Below are 12,519 nucleotides of genomic sequence, written 5' to 3' on the forward strand. Positions count from 1 at the left end.
CTCAGTCTCAGAATCTGCAGGAACTTGCCGAAAGTGCTTTAATGTAGGAGGAGTAGCAAATATTCCTCAAAGGAGCATTCGGAATGTCTGTCAGTCAAAGACACCTCGCCTACTTGGTGTTATCGACACTAATTAATAAATAACATGAAACATCGTCCACTGTAAATCCCGTCAATATGCAAGCGAATAAACCACACTTAAATTACGCGAATCTTCCATGTATGAGTTGTTTCAAAATCAAAGTACGTGCTCATTTCTAAGAATGATTCTGATTGGTTACCTTTTTATTTCGTCACGCAATGTCTTGGTGTATATAAACAACATGGAGGAAGACAATTTTACAAGAAAGTAAAAGTTTTGTTAACGGGGTATAAACAGCTAATGCTGTGACCTACAGAAGGTAAAGTCATTAAAGATTATAGAGAAATGGACCCAGCAGGACTTCTGTAGAACTCGCATCCAGGAGAACCCGTACCCAGGAGAACTCGTACCCAGAAATTGGTACGAGTTCTCCAAGAGAAGTCCTACCCATTAATATCTGGGCACGAGTTCTCCTGGAGAAAAACTTTGTCATTTTATCAAATAGAAATGTGGGTACGAGTTCTCCTGGGTGCGAGTTCTCCTGATACCCCCAGCAGCATAGCACATTCTTTCTAAACATTTAACAGTATAAATCATTCTTTTGGAAATGATACTGAATCTGTATTTATGAGAGACATACGTGTCTAACGAAGATGCTGCAAAGATAAAATGTATCACTATGCATATATTTAAAGTATTTCTATTTTGGAGAGGGGTCTTGAAAGTCTATATTGTTAATTCTACATGTATTTTATGTATCTGCTCTCTTTCATACCTTTTTATAATGTCAGAACATGGACTGGGAAGCTGATAAGCCCAGCGCATGGTTTATAATTACAAGTCTCTATGTAGTCTACGCTTTAGAACAATGAAAATATCAAAGAAATTAGTTGAAAACATTCGTTTTAAAAATTTAAAGTTCTAATTTAACATACAGCGACTTCAGCAAGAACCACATTTTAACATACATGTTTCTTAAAAACTCTGTTGATTAAAGATGGGGATCCAGGATTTCACAGAACTTTTTAACAACCTGGACACAGCATGTAAAGGTTATGTGACAACAGAGCAAATAATAGATTTTCACCAATCCATTTATTTTGCTCCTGTGGCTGTAGAGCATGTGAATGGTGCTATACAGACTGTATGCGGGACACCAGGCATTGTGGGAAGGTGAGTTAAATATAACCATCTTGTATTTAATGAAAACACAAACTGGTGGTTCAGGTTCTTAAAGTTGTTTATTATATCCTAATTCTGGAGGATGATCTAAAGATATGTAAAATCATTAAGTACTCTCTCACTCTATCCTTCACACTTTTAGTTATATTAAAATAATAATTTCAAAATATCTATAAATTATTAAATGTAATAGATAAATATTTATCAATGGAGTGAATTTAAACTCTTACCGTAAACTCGGAAAAATAGAAACTGCGGTGAAACTAAGTTTCTTTTATGTGATGATGTATATGTAAATAATGGTCATTCAGTCCGGGTAGGAGTGTTGTCAGGTTAGTTTTTGGAATTGGCGCGAATCTTACTTATATAGCACCAAAACCAGTAAAACAACTCACAAGATACTCACAACCGTCCATAAACCATACTGTGACATAAACAAGAATATTCATCTCAGCCTCTTTTGGATTAGTCCTTTAAAGAAAATATTGCAGGACATAAATCACATTTAAATAATAATTACTGTCGATTCCTTATATACATATTATTACAAGTCTTAGGAATTTATCATGTTATTTCATGAGAGGCATATCACTCACGAAATAAAATTATGCGCTTAAATTTTTTTGGTGCTAAATTAAAACATGTAAGGAATCTTGATTAACAGACGACGAGCGAATTCATTTTCTCATGATTTGCCGTATATGAGTCATTTTGCCATATTGATTACTCGCGTAAATAAGGAATCTACAGTATTTTTATTTTCAGCAAGTACGATATATTGATTTTAAACTAAACCATATATGAAGTTGTTGAAATCTTAAAGATTTGAATTTTTGGAATTACATTACAATAAGTGACAACTTAGACTGGAGTCAATAACATTTACTAGTAAATGTTCCTCTGACAAACAAAAATGTGACACACACTTCTCTCGTCCAACCCATCATTAAGTTTGGAACGAATATAAACAATGTCAAATTTATCAAAATGAACACTGAAGAGGTACAAAAAGGGCTTCTTGATGTGTTGGTGATAATTAAACAAACACAACGTTCTAAGCCCCAGATGCAGTTTTCAATATGATAAAGCATTCACTCAGAGGCTTGGAAAGCTTAAAAAACTAAGGACTTATAGGACCTGGTAATGTAAGACAAAGGGGTGATCCAAAGGTATTCAGACAATATATACACTGAAATAGAATATCCTAAGTTTGTTATATATGGATTCAATATAAAAAAAAATTCTTCCGAAGTGTAATTCTGAAATTAAGGTGTTAATAACGGCTAATAAGTTAGTTATCCTTTACACAGGTCCAAATAAAACATTAATTGGCAGAATTTTTGTAGGTCTTCTCTGTCTTCTGGAGGTCTTGAATTACTTCTAGGTCTTCAATTACAGATGCCCGTTAAAAACATGCACACCAAATCAGATTGACTTAATTACATACATAAAATGTCAATAAAGGTTTATTTTATGTGCGAACCAGGACTTTCTGATACCAACAGATAGGTTTATATACATTAGGGGTCAACACATATGATAAGGCCATGAAGCAACAAAGATACATTCTTCTTTCCAGATGCCATTTCAACATCAATCATATTAATTATAATTCATTACTTTTCCTATTATTATATACCGTATAGCGGATTTTTTCCGCGGGGGGATAGAATTGGTTTATTTTAGCGGTAAGATTAGCTTTCCGCCAAAATTTCACTCGCCAGATATGCACCCAATTGCAACTTCAGTATTTTCAAGAGAGAAAACTCTTTCCTGTCCACCTTTATTCCGCTAAAATCATAAGCATACCTTTGAACCAGCAAATCATCAAATTTTTGACCTACTGGAAAAACCCCCACTATACTATAATATTACCTCAGCCACTGTGCATATGCGAATATTCATTTCAATGTTTAAATTTCTCTTATAAACATTAAAAATCAGATTTTCACAAACAATTAACAATACTCTCCCTGAAAGAAATTCATATACAGATTTGGAAGATTTTCATGCCTTCAAATTTTTAAGAGTCCATGAAGTTCAACCATAAAAATGGAAATTTTTCAAATATTTGGGATTTTTTCTTTGCCACTTTTGTAGGATAAAAATTTGTTCCAGACCAGTAGAGTGAGATTACAACCTATATAATTATTACATTGTATATAGAGTGAGATAACGACCTATATAATTATACTTTATATGTAGTGTTAATTGATGAAATTTTATACAGTCTTTTTAAAAAAAAAAATTTTTAAGGTCACATTTCATTGATGTATTGGAGGAGCTAGAACGCAGACGGTCGATAGAGGAACAATCTTACTGGGATTTCCAGGCCCTGGACTATAACAGCACAAATAGGATTTGTCTCAAAGATGCCCTACTGCTGTTCAGGGAATTCCACCAGAACAGGTATTGATCAGGCATTTTTCCTTTTTATTACTTGCTCTCAGAGCATCAGTCAAGCAGATAATCCATTTTTCATATTCATGTTTGACCGTGAGCATCAGATTGTGCAATGGGTGTGTCATTTATAGGTACATCTCTAGAAATTCAATAAGTTTTAATGTCGGTCAACCACTCACCATCTAAAAAATGGCAATAGAAGGAAACATTCCCCCCCCCCCCCCCCCAAAAAAAAGCTCAATCGTATGATAAAAAGTATTTACTTTTTTTTTTAAGCAGATAAATGAGGATTTAGATGGATTGTGTAAAATATGGTTGTTTGGTACATTTGCTACAAGGACCTGCCGAATGTTTATTGATAGAGCAGTGAAGATCCGGTTAAGGCACTCGTTGTTTTGCAGGTTTTCCATGTATACGTGGCATAAGTTTCTGGACTCCCGAGCAGTTCCTGGTGCTGATGTTTACTTTGATGAGATCCGGTTCTGGTTGTGTGGTTATCCGGAGGGTGAACCAGCCACTTTGGAGCAGATTACCAAAGAGGAAGCTCGCCTGGAACGAATCCAAGGGAAGCACGACCTTGATGGCTATAATGCCTATAAAGTATTGCAGGTAAGACATTTAGAGAATTGTTACTGAATACAAGCAGGTGAGACATTGAGAGGATTGTTACTGAATACAAGCAGATAACTCTACATCGAGAGAATTGTTACTGAATACAAGCAGGTAAGACATCGAGAGAATTGTCACCGAGTACAAGCAGGTAAGAGATCGACAGAATTGTTACTGAATACAAGCAGGTGAGACATCAAGAGAATTGTTACTGAATACAAGCATGTGAGACATCGAGAGAATTGTTACTGAATACAAGCAGGTAAGACATCGAGAGAATTGTTACTGAATACAAGCAGGTAAGACATCGAGAGAATTGTTACTGAATACAAGCAGGTAAGACATCGACAGAAATGTTACTGAATTCCTAGGAAAAAGGGCCTTCTAATTCTGGTATTATATTCACCAAGTCAAATGGAATGGATTTAATGATGCAATGAAATTTTTACCAGAAATATATCTTCATTTATCACCTGTTTACTCCTTTATCCAGTGGACATCCCAACAATACAGTGATGTGAATGAATAACCGAGGGGGAGGGGCTGTGAACATGTGACTTATAAAAGAATCTCCCATGGTTTGTGGTTTGATATGATTTATATCCTACTCGCCAAGGCTCAGGGATGCAAAACACACAACTCAATGAATATAAACCATATCAAACCACAACCCATGGGAGATCCTATATTTATTAATTCACCAATTTTTTGGGGAGAGGAAATATTTAGAACTTGTAATATTATGCATGTATTATGATACAAGTAAAATACGTTTTTAAAATGACAATCTTATACAATACATTTGATTCATTACCTTAAAGATGTGTAAGTTTTTTCTCCTTTGCTTCATTATAGGACGATGACAACGAAACTCAGGAATATCAAGACGAAGCACAATACCACATTAAGAGGAGGATGAACAAGTGCGTAACTGAACCATGATATAATAGTATTCTGTAATCAGGGAAATTTTCACTCCATGTTATTTTCGAACAGAACATACTGGAAAATGATTTCGTCCAGATTTAAGTTCGTTTAAAGTTGTTACTAGCTGCTTTAAAGTAATGAATGAGTTCATATTCACCCGCTTCTGAATTTGCCCATTTAGGATAAAGGCAAAATGGATGAAAATAAAACAGGGGTGAAATGCTGTAGAAACCGAATTGATTTTTACTGTATTTATTTCACATACAGGTGATCTTGATTTTTTTGTTTGTTTTTGTTTTTTAATTACATACAAGGTCTAATAGTTTCTTTGTAAGTAAGATCTGTGGAAAATGTTGCATAAAATGTCAATCTTCTGAATATACGTAAGTGTGTAGAAACACATTACACTAGTAAGCCATCGATTACAGTATGATTTTTTGTATGCGATTTATGCTTTCATTTTACATATACACTGTATAGGTGGAAGAAGCAAGGACTGGAGGCCATGTTGTTTGATGATGGACTTGAGGTTGAGGACCTGGAATCCCATGATGCCTCAAAGGATCATGTGACTTTAAATGATGTCATGGATGCTTTGGAATCTAAATATGAACTTCTGCGGGAGAAATTATTGTTAGAAATGGCCCGTCTTTCATCTTGTAAGTATGAATGTAATTATCATTGAGTAATTATTATCATTGATGTAATTATCATTGATAGTTAGTTAAGATATATAGACATTTTTAATGTTTACTAATAGATTTCAAGTCATATCTTTTTCAATTAAGGTGATAAAAATTGTTATAGTATAATTGCTTTTGAAAATATTTAAAACAAGTGATAAAAGAGTATAAAAATATTCTGTTTCATTGACATTTTGCAGGCTTAATGCTGGCTATTAATCACAAAGTTATGTATTGTTGTATTAGCACCAGTATGTTGTACAAGTTATCTTTTACAGCAATTGAAGGCGACCAATCAGAAATCTACCAAGAACTATGTAAGAAAGAAAGACAACTCCGTCGAATGGGAGCTCTTGATACAGAGGTGGACAATCTCCCTGGGTCCAGGATTCCTCTGCCCAATACTCTGCTAGGAATGATGGGAAATGTCAGAACCATCGACAGAAGGCAGAAAGAGGAAGCAGAAAGGCGAATCAAAGACCTGGAGATGCAGGGAGGCTTTAAGGATGATATTGGGAAAATCATCATGTCTGAATACAGAGAATCGGTGGATGGTAAGAATGGCAAACAAGTATTGAAAATATAACATGAAGCTTTGTCTGTGTGGTATATAGTTCTTCTGAATTATTGCTGTACATACTGAAGTTTTTCTGAAAAGGGCCAAAAATATTTAATATACATGTACAATGTATATCTGATCATTTATATACATTATATACATATATGTGGCAAAGGGTGGTTTTGGTTTGATTCTTTGAATCTACATGCATTTTATTCATAATTTTGCTTAAGTTTTCACTTTCTCATGGACATGTATTCATTCATTTAGAAGATGATGTTTTGTAGAATACAGTCTTATTAATTATAAAAATTGAGTTGTAATTGTTATAGATCAGGGGTGCATTTTACAAAAGAACTTACGACTTATGACCAACTTTACATACTGGAATCACTCCCGTTTTTTGTAAGATAAATCACTCCAATATAAAATAGTGAAGAAATAATGTTGAAAATGAAGTTTCAGAAACGTTTTAATTCCCTCATTTAAACTAATACTTGTGTAATACAATTTAAGACTTGCGACTTTGTCGTAAGTTGTTTTGTAAAACGGGCCCCAGGATATTAGAAGATTGAGAAGAGTATTTATTTTAATTAATCACTGATCAACTGTAATATTTATTCTTGATTAGGTGACTCCTCTTGTGGAGCTGCTCTGTTGAAAATCAACACACGGTATCAAGATGAGAAGGAGGCCATTTTGTCAATAATCAAGGAAAAGGGAGGGCAGATAGGGGTTATCACCATGGAAGCCAGTAGGTTGTCCCGGCAACATTTACTGGCAACAGAGGAGGCAGAGTTCCAGCCCTGTGCTCTTGCTGTGGGCTTAGCTGAAAGACCCCAGGGCTACAAGTCAAGCAGGTACCTTGAGAAATTATAATTTTAACACTAGTACATGTGTAGCATGTACATCGGCAGATAACAAAGTGTTCTTACATTGAATGAACTGATAATCTCAAAAGAGGAGTTTGTACCAAGTTGTATTGTTACTGAAGTAATCTCTTTTGGGAATCTCTTATTTGTGTCATGCCATAAAAAATCTTATGTACGCAGTTATCATAGCTTAGGGATTTGAAAGACAGGTATAACATGCAAACTCATTATTTGATAACATGGAAACAAAATCCATGAAGCATGAATCTGCCTCCAGAGGTAGCTTTGATCTGCATAAATCTGACTCTAGAGGAAGTTTTGTATAAATCTGAATCTAGAGGAAGTTTGCATAAATCTGACTCTAGAGGAAGTTTTGTATAAATTTGAATCTAGAGGAAGTTTGCATAAATCTGACTCCAGGGAGGAGGTGGGGGGAGTTTTACATGGATCTACCTCTTGAAGTGGTTTCGCATGAATCTGACTCTGAAGGTGGTTTAACATGAGGTAACCTTGTACGGATCTTCCTCCAGAGGTAGTTTTACATAAATCTGCTACAGAGGCAGATTTGCACTGAATGATGAATGTAGGGAAATTATATTTGGCAAAATGTAAATATTTTCTATTGAATTACAATTTCTAGTAAGAGACACGTCAGACAAATTAAGATTAGTGTTTTGGATGTTTGATTATAACATTGTAAAATCTGGATTTTAAATATGACTGCGGTTTTATTTTAATCAATATTACATTAAGCTACACAGGGGTTTAGATTGAGGGCAGGTGGAGCTTTTTGTTGTCTGATGATGTTGCCATTCTTTTCTCTGACTTTGTACTTTGGATACAATACATTGTTTCTACAGGGATTCTATGCATGGTCGATAAACAGACAAGTGTTTAAAACATTAAATGTTCAATATCTTCAGGCTTACCGACTGGGACAGACTTCGTTGTGAAACTCTGGCAAAGCTTAGACTTCAGGCCAAGAAAGGAAGAAAACAAATTAAGTCTCCCCAGAACTACTGTGACCTTGACCAATTGGAAGAAATGGGAGTGGTGGATCTACAGAAAAAGCTGGTGGTGGAGCTAGTGGAAAGACATAGATATGAAAGAGAGGTAGATGTATAATGCAGGGAAGGAAACACAGCAGACATATTGATTCAACATCATGTCAGAACTTATTTGGATGAATAAAATTTGTAATAGATACAATGTAGATCAATTTTGAATTTATGGATTGTAATGTAATGTTAAAGGATAAATTAAGGAGGTACTCTACATCGTCACAATGGCTGACTTCCTTTTAAAACATGAATGAAAATGTGAATATCCAATATTTGTCTATTCATTTCGAATACATGTATCTTTGCCTAGCTGAGCAGCTCAGTAGGTTAGCACGGTGACTGCAGATCTGTAGATCACTGGTTCGAGTCCAGCAAGAGTTTTAAATTTATTTTTTTTCAGATTGCTTTCTACATGTACTAGAATTGCATTTTTGACTAAATAATGTAAATTGAAAGTTTCAGAATATTGTTGTACATATCCTCCACTTTTCATCCATATCAAATATCTCTGGTGTAGCATACATGTACCTCCTTAAGATAGTATTGGTCATATTGATATAGAAATGCATGCTAGTTCTTAATGACAAGGACTCGTTAGAACAATATTTTATCACTTCATACAGACTCATGTTGATCAGCAAATTCTTTTGTAAGCTTTATTATACTTATTCCAAATGACTAAGTATTTCATCTTGCATATATTTAACAAAATCTGTATTTCGCTTTTCCTGTTTATCATCAGGCTGGGATTCACATGCTACAAGGAAGAGACAGCGAGAACAGTAAAGCGATAGCCAAATCAATGACCGCAGGAGAACGAAACAAACTGCTGAAAACCCTCCGTAACCGGCACACGAACTGGAAAAACAGCCGATCCGACAACAGCCAAGTTCTGCACGGCATACTGCAAGAAGGTATATCTTGAGATCATATAGCAAATCAGTAAACTTTGTATTGCTTTTTAAGAAGGCAATGTAACTAAATATTTAATTTTTACTGTTGTTTATCGCATGAATTATATGTTTGCAAGATGTCATTGAACTCAGTTTTTTCAAAGTCATGAGAATTCGAAATTGTGTAATCACTGCAGAATTTTCTAATGTGCTATGTCATTGGTTAGTTTTTCTTCTTCTGTACACCTTTGCGAATCTGTTTGTTTGTACATGTAGGTATGGGTTTGTACTACGAGAACAAGAAGTTAGAATTACAGGATGTCTTGGCCAAGGTGTCGGAGGATGATGCAAACGAAGCAGTCCTGGCAGACCTCCAACAGAGGCAGGAAGGAGAATTCATCATGGTCTTGGATGATATTGCTCAAAAGGTTATTTGATGACTTTCTGAATATCCATGATTTAGAAATATTTATCTTTAGTAGTGATGGGAAATCGGAAATTTTCATAATCAATTATCAAATATAATCGAAAGTGTATTATCAATTAAATAATCGAAAAGATAGAACTTTTCGTTTTTATATATAAATAATCTTTTTCTATTAAGAAATGAAACTTATAATTCTTTATTTGATGCATGTACATGTATCAAGCGAAAAATTGAACAGAAAATTTCATCAATGCGCGTAGCTTCCTAACTATTTATTTCTTATCATTTAATTATGTTTTTGAAATAGAAAAACAAATAATTTCTCTCATCAAAAAGCTTTAATTAACATTTTTGAAATGGCGTGTAGGAATACCTATACGTAACAATGAAAACAACAACAAAACTGGCATGGCTGTGCGTTCAGGTCAGGTAGAGGTACTGTGGATTGTACGCCAAATTAAAGGTGCAATGCTTCAAAACTGAATTAGATATAAAGGAAGAGAACAAGCTGTGACTGGATGTATGCTGCATTGCATTCGAGGAGACGTTGAACACTATTTGTGTCGTAGGAACGGTGGAATGCGACTTGGCTCCATTTCAACATCAAGTAAAAAGCTCAACACCTCTTCATCTAAATTGCCCTCATTGACTGAGCCCCATATAATGCAGTTCAATTTCATTAATATCTCGCATATCAAAAGTCGCTACTTGCTCCATCATGTTATCGAACTGGTAAAACAGACGATACATACCTGGAACTCGTGTTTACAATCTGTCTGCTTCTACCAGTCAGTGTCCTACATCATCAAGTTGACTATTCTGCCACGTCATCACTAGGCCTATGTGTATTGTTTCTTTAAATTAATTTGTAATTTATTCATATATTTGGTTGTGTTTATATTTGGTAGCATCAATTGAATACATTTTGTTTACAATGCTTGATTGGAAATTCCAGTTCTATATATACCGCTAAAATTAGAACGGGGAAGACACATTTCAGAGAAAAGTAGTCCTGCGTGTTTAGTGCAGATGAACTCCGGACGAAATTTTTTTTTTTTGACTTAAAAATCAAACAAATTTTTCATCCAATCAGCATCGTTGTTCAGTCATCAATTTAAAAGTTATTAAACGATAACAAAATAAAAGGCCTTAAATTCTCTAATCACCTTTATTGGCATATTTTTTCAAACACAACCTACAAACTGCGTAAGACTTTTCTAGATTAAATGGCTTTTGTTGCTGGTCTCTCCTTTTTCTTAACAAACTCAAAATAGTCCCATACATTTGATTTCGGATTCTTTCTAGGATATGGAAATATTTCTTAAGGCACAGTGACATTCTTATTTTTATTCGGATCGATGTCGCGTAGTACCACCATATTTTTTTTTTACTTCAGAAGAAAGTGTCAAGTAGTATGAAGTTATTTTTGTTTCTTAGTCATGTTTTAATTTTTTTCAAATTAATTGATTATGAAAATTGTAATCGACATCGGGAGACTTGTAGCGACCGACTTTGTCGCAATGATCAGCCCATTACGAAATATAACTATAAACTCAATTTCGCCATTTTTGAAAGTATTTGAAAATCAGATATTATGAATGCTTCAAAGCAGTTTTACATGGTTTGTTACAGATATATGAAGCTTAAAAGTTGGTGAATTCAGGGACAACCGTGTGTAGACTGTAAGAAAAAAATACACAAGTCGTCACATGTTTTTGTAATTCATTTGTTTTCATTTTAGACGAAAGATGACTTGATGAAGTTAATACTTGCCACCAACAAACACCGGATTGAGGAGCACTTTGACAATTTAGCCTTTGTAGTCCTGGGAACCATCGAAATCAGTGAGGATAATAAGGACTATGTGAAGGCCCTCGAGGAGAAATACGATGCCCTCAGGGACAGAGTGCTTATCATGGGCCTCAAGGACGAAATGAAGGGAGAGTGGAAGAGGTATGTTAAACATCTTGCCAGCAGTAACCAAAATACTGTTTGCAGGAAATGTTCACTCTTGTTTTCATTTTTTGTTCAAGAAAAATGTGAATTCAAAATGGATTGATTTGAATTACATGTAACTCATTAATAAACAGTTTGTAGTGTATTCAATATCAAGTATTAAAAAAAGTTCAATGCATTGTGACAAAAATAATACAGGTGAAAATTTCCCTGTTTAGAGTACTTTGTAACCTCCCCCCCCCCCCCTCTCTCTTTCTCTCTCATACACACACAAAACATAATGATATGTTTGGTGAATAGAATAGAAACATAACACTAAAAGAGAATAAGATATACCAAAGCTTAGTCTAACATAAACTGATAGGAGATTATACATGTGTATTTAGGGGTGTCTTAGTGTGTAACTTAGCCATGTGTAGAATAATCTTGTCGTCTGCTTACTTTACTGTCTGTTCTGTTGGGAAGGAGACACATTGTGCAAACAACCTGTTTGTCTGAAGAGAAATCTTGATGTAAATTTTTGAAGTTTGATCACAAACTGTAATCAAATTGCAGTATTTCATGTGATATATTTCAAAATTCATTGTAGAATGACAGACAAAGAAAGGAAAAAAGAAATGAGAGAGAGAAGAAAACAGGAGAAGAAGTTGAGAGGGACAGGCAGTGCGGAGGAGCTGGGAGAACTCATTGGTCGCAAGCACAAGGCCAAGGTCAGAAGATTATCTCTATAAATTGATATGAATATACATGTACATATATCTTATCTACGAAGTATTCATCACAATGATTCGTTTACATGTACATATATCTTATCTACGAAGTATTCATCACAATGATTCGTTTACATGTACATATATCTTATCTAC

The 12,519-nt window shown here is 34.6% G+C and overlaps 1 protein-coding gene across 3 annotated transcripts in view; it reads left to right on the plus strand.

Annotated features, from left to right (window-relative positions):
• Positions 1-253: 253 nt before the first annotated feature.
• LOC125654368 (trichohyalin-like) overlaps positions 254-12,519 on the plus strand; it is a 52,359-nt gene continuing 40,093 nt past the window's right edge. For 2 of the 3 annotated variants that reach the window (XM_056143900.1, XM_056143901.1), the window contains exons 1-13: positions 276-400; positions 1,079-1,254; positions 3,520-3,672; positions 4,068-4,275; positions 5,131-5,198; positions 5,683-5,861; positions 6,164-6,439; positions 7,076-7,304; positions 8,240-8,429; positions 9,120-9,291; positions 9,547-9,698; positions 11,439-11,650; positions 12,243-12,363. In XM_056143900.1, the coding sequence (XP_055999875.1) occupies positions 1,079-1,254; positions 3,520-3,672; positions 4,068-4,275; positions 5,131-5,198; positions 5,683-5,861; positions 6,164-6,439; positions 7,076-7,304; positions 8,240-8,429; positions 9,120-9,291; positions 9,547-9,698; positions 11,439-11,650; positions 12,243-12,363 (2,136 nt within the window). In that variant the 5' untranslated portion in view covers positions 276-400. Of the gene's footprint in view, positions 401-1,078; positions 1,255-3,519; positions 3,673-4,067; positions 4,276-5,130; positions 5,199-5,682; positions 5,862-6,163; positions 6,440-7,075; positions 7,305-8,239; positions 8,430-9,119; positions 9,292-9,546; positions 9,699-11,438; positions 11,651-12,242; positions 12,364-12,519 lie in introns of all 3 variants that reach the window. The other variant, XM_056143899.1, reaches the window with a different exon arrangement.

Source organism: Ostrea edulis, chromosome 7 (assembly GCF_947568905.1).
Source record: "Ostrea edulis chromosome 7, xbOstEdul1.1, whole genome shotgun sequence".
Taxonomy (NCBI): domain Eukaryota; kingdom Metazoa; phylum Mollusca; class Bivalvia; order Ostreida; family Ostreidae; genus Ostrea; species Ostrea edulis.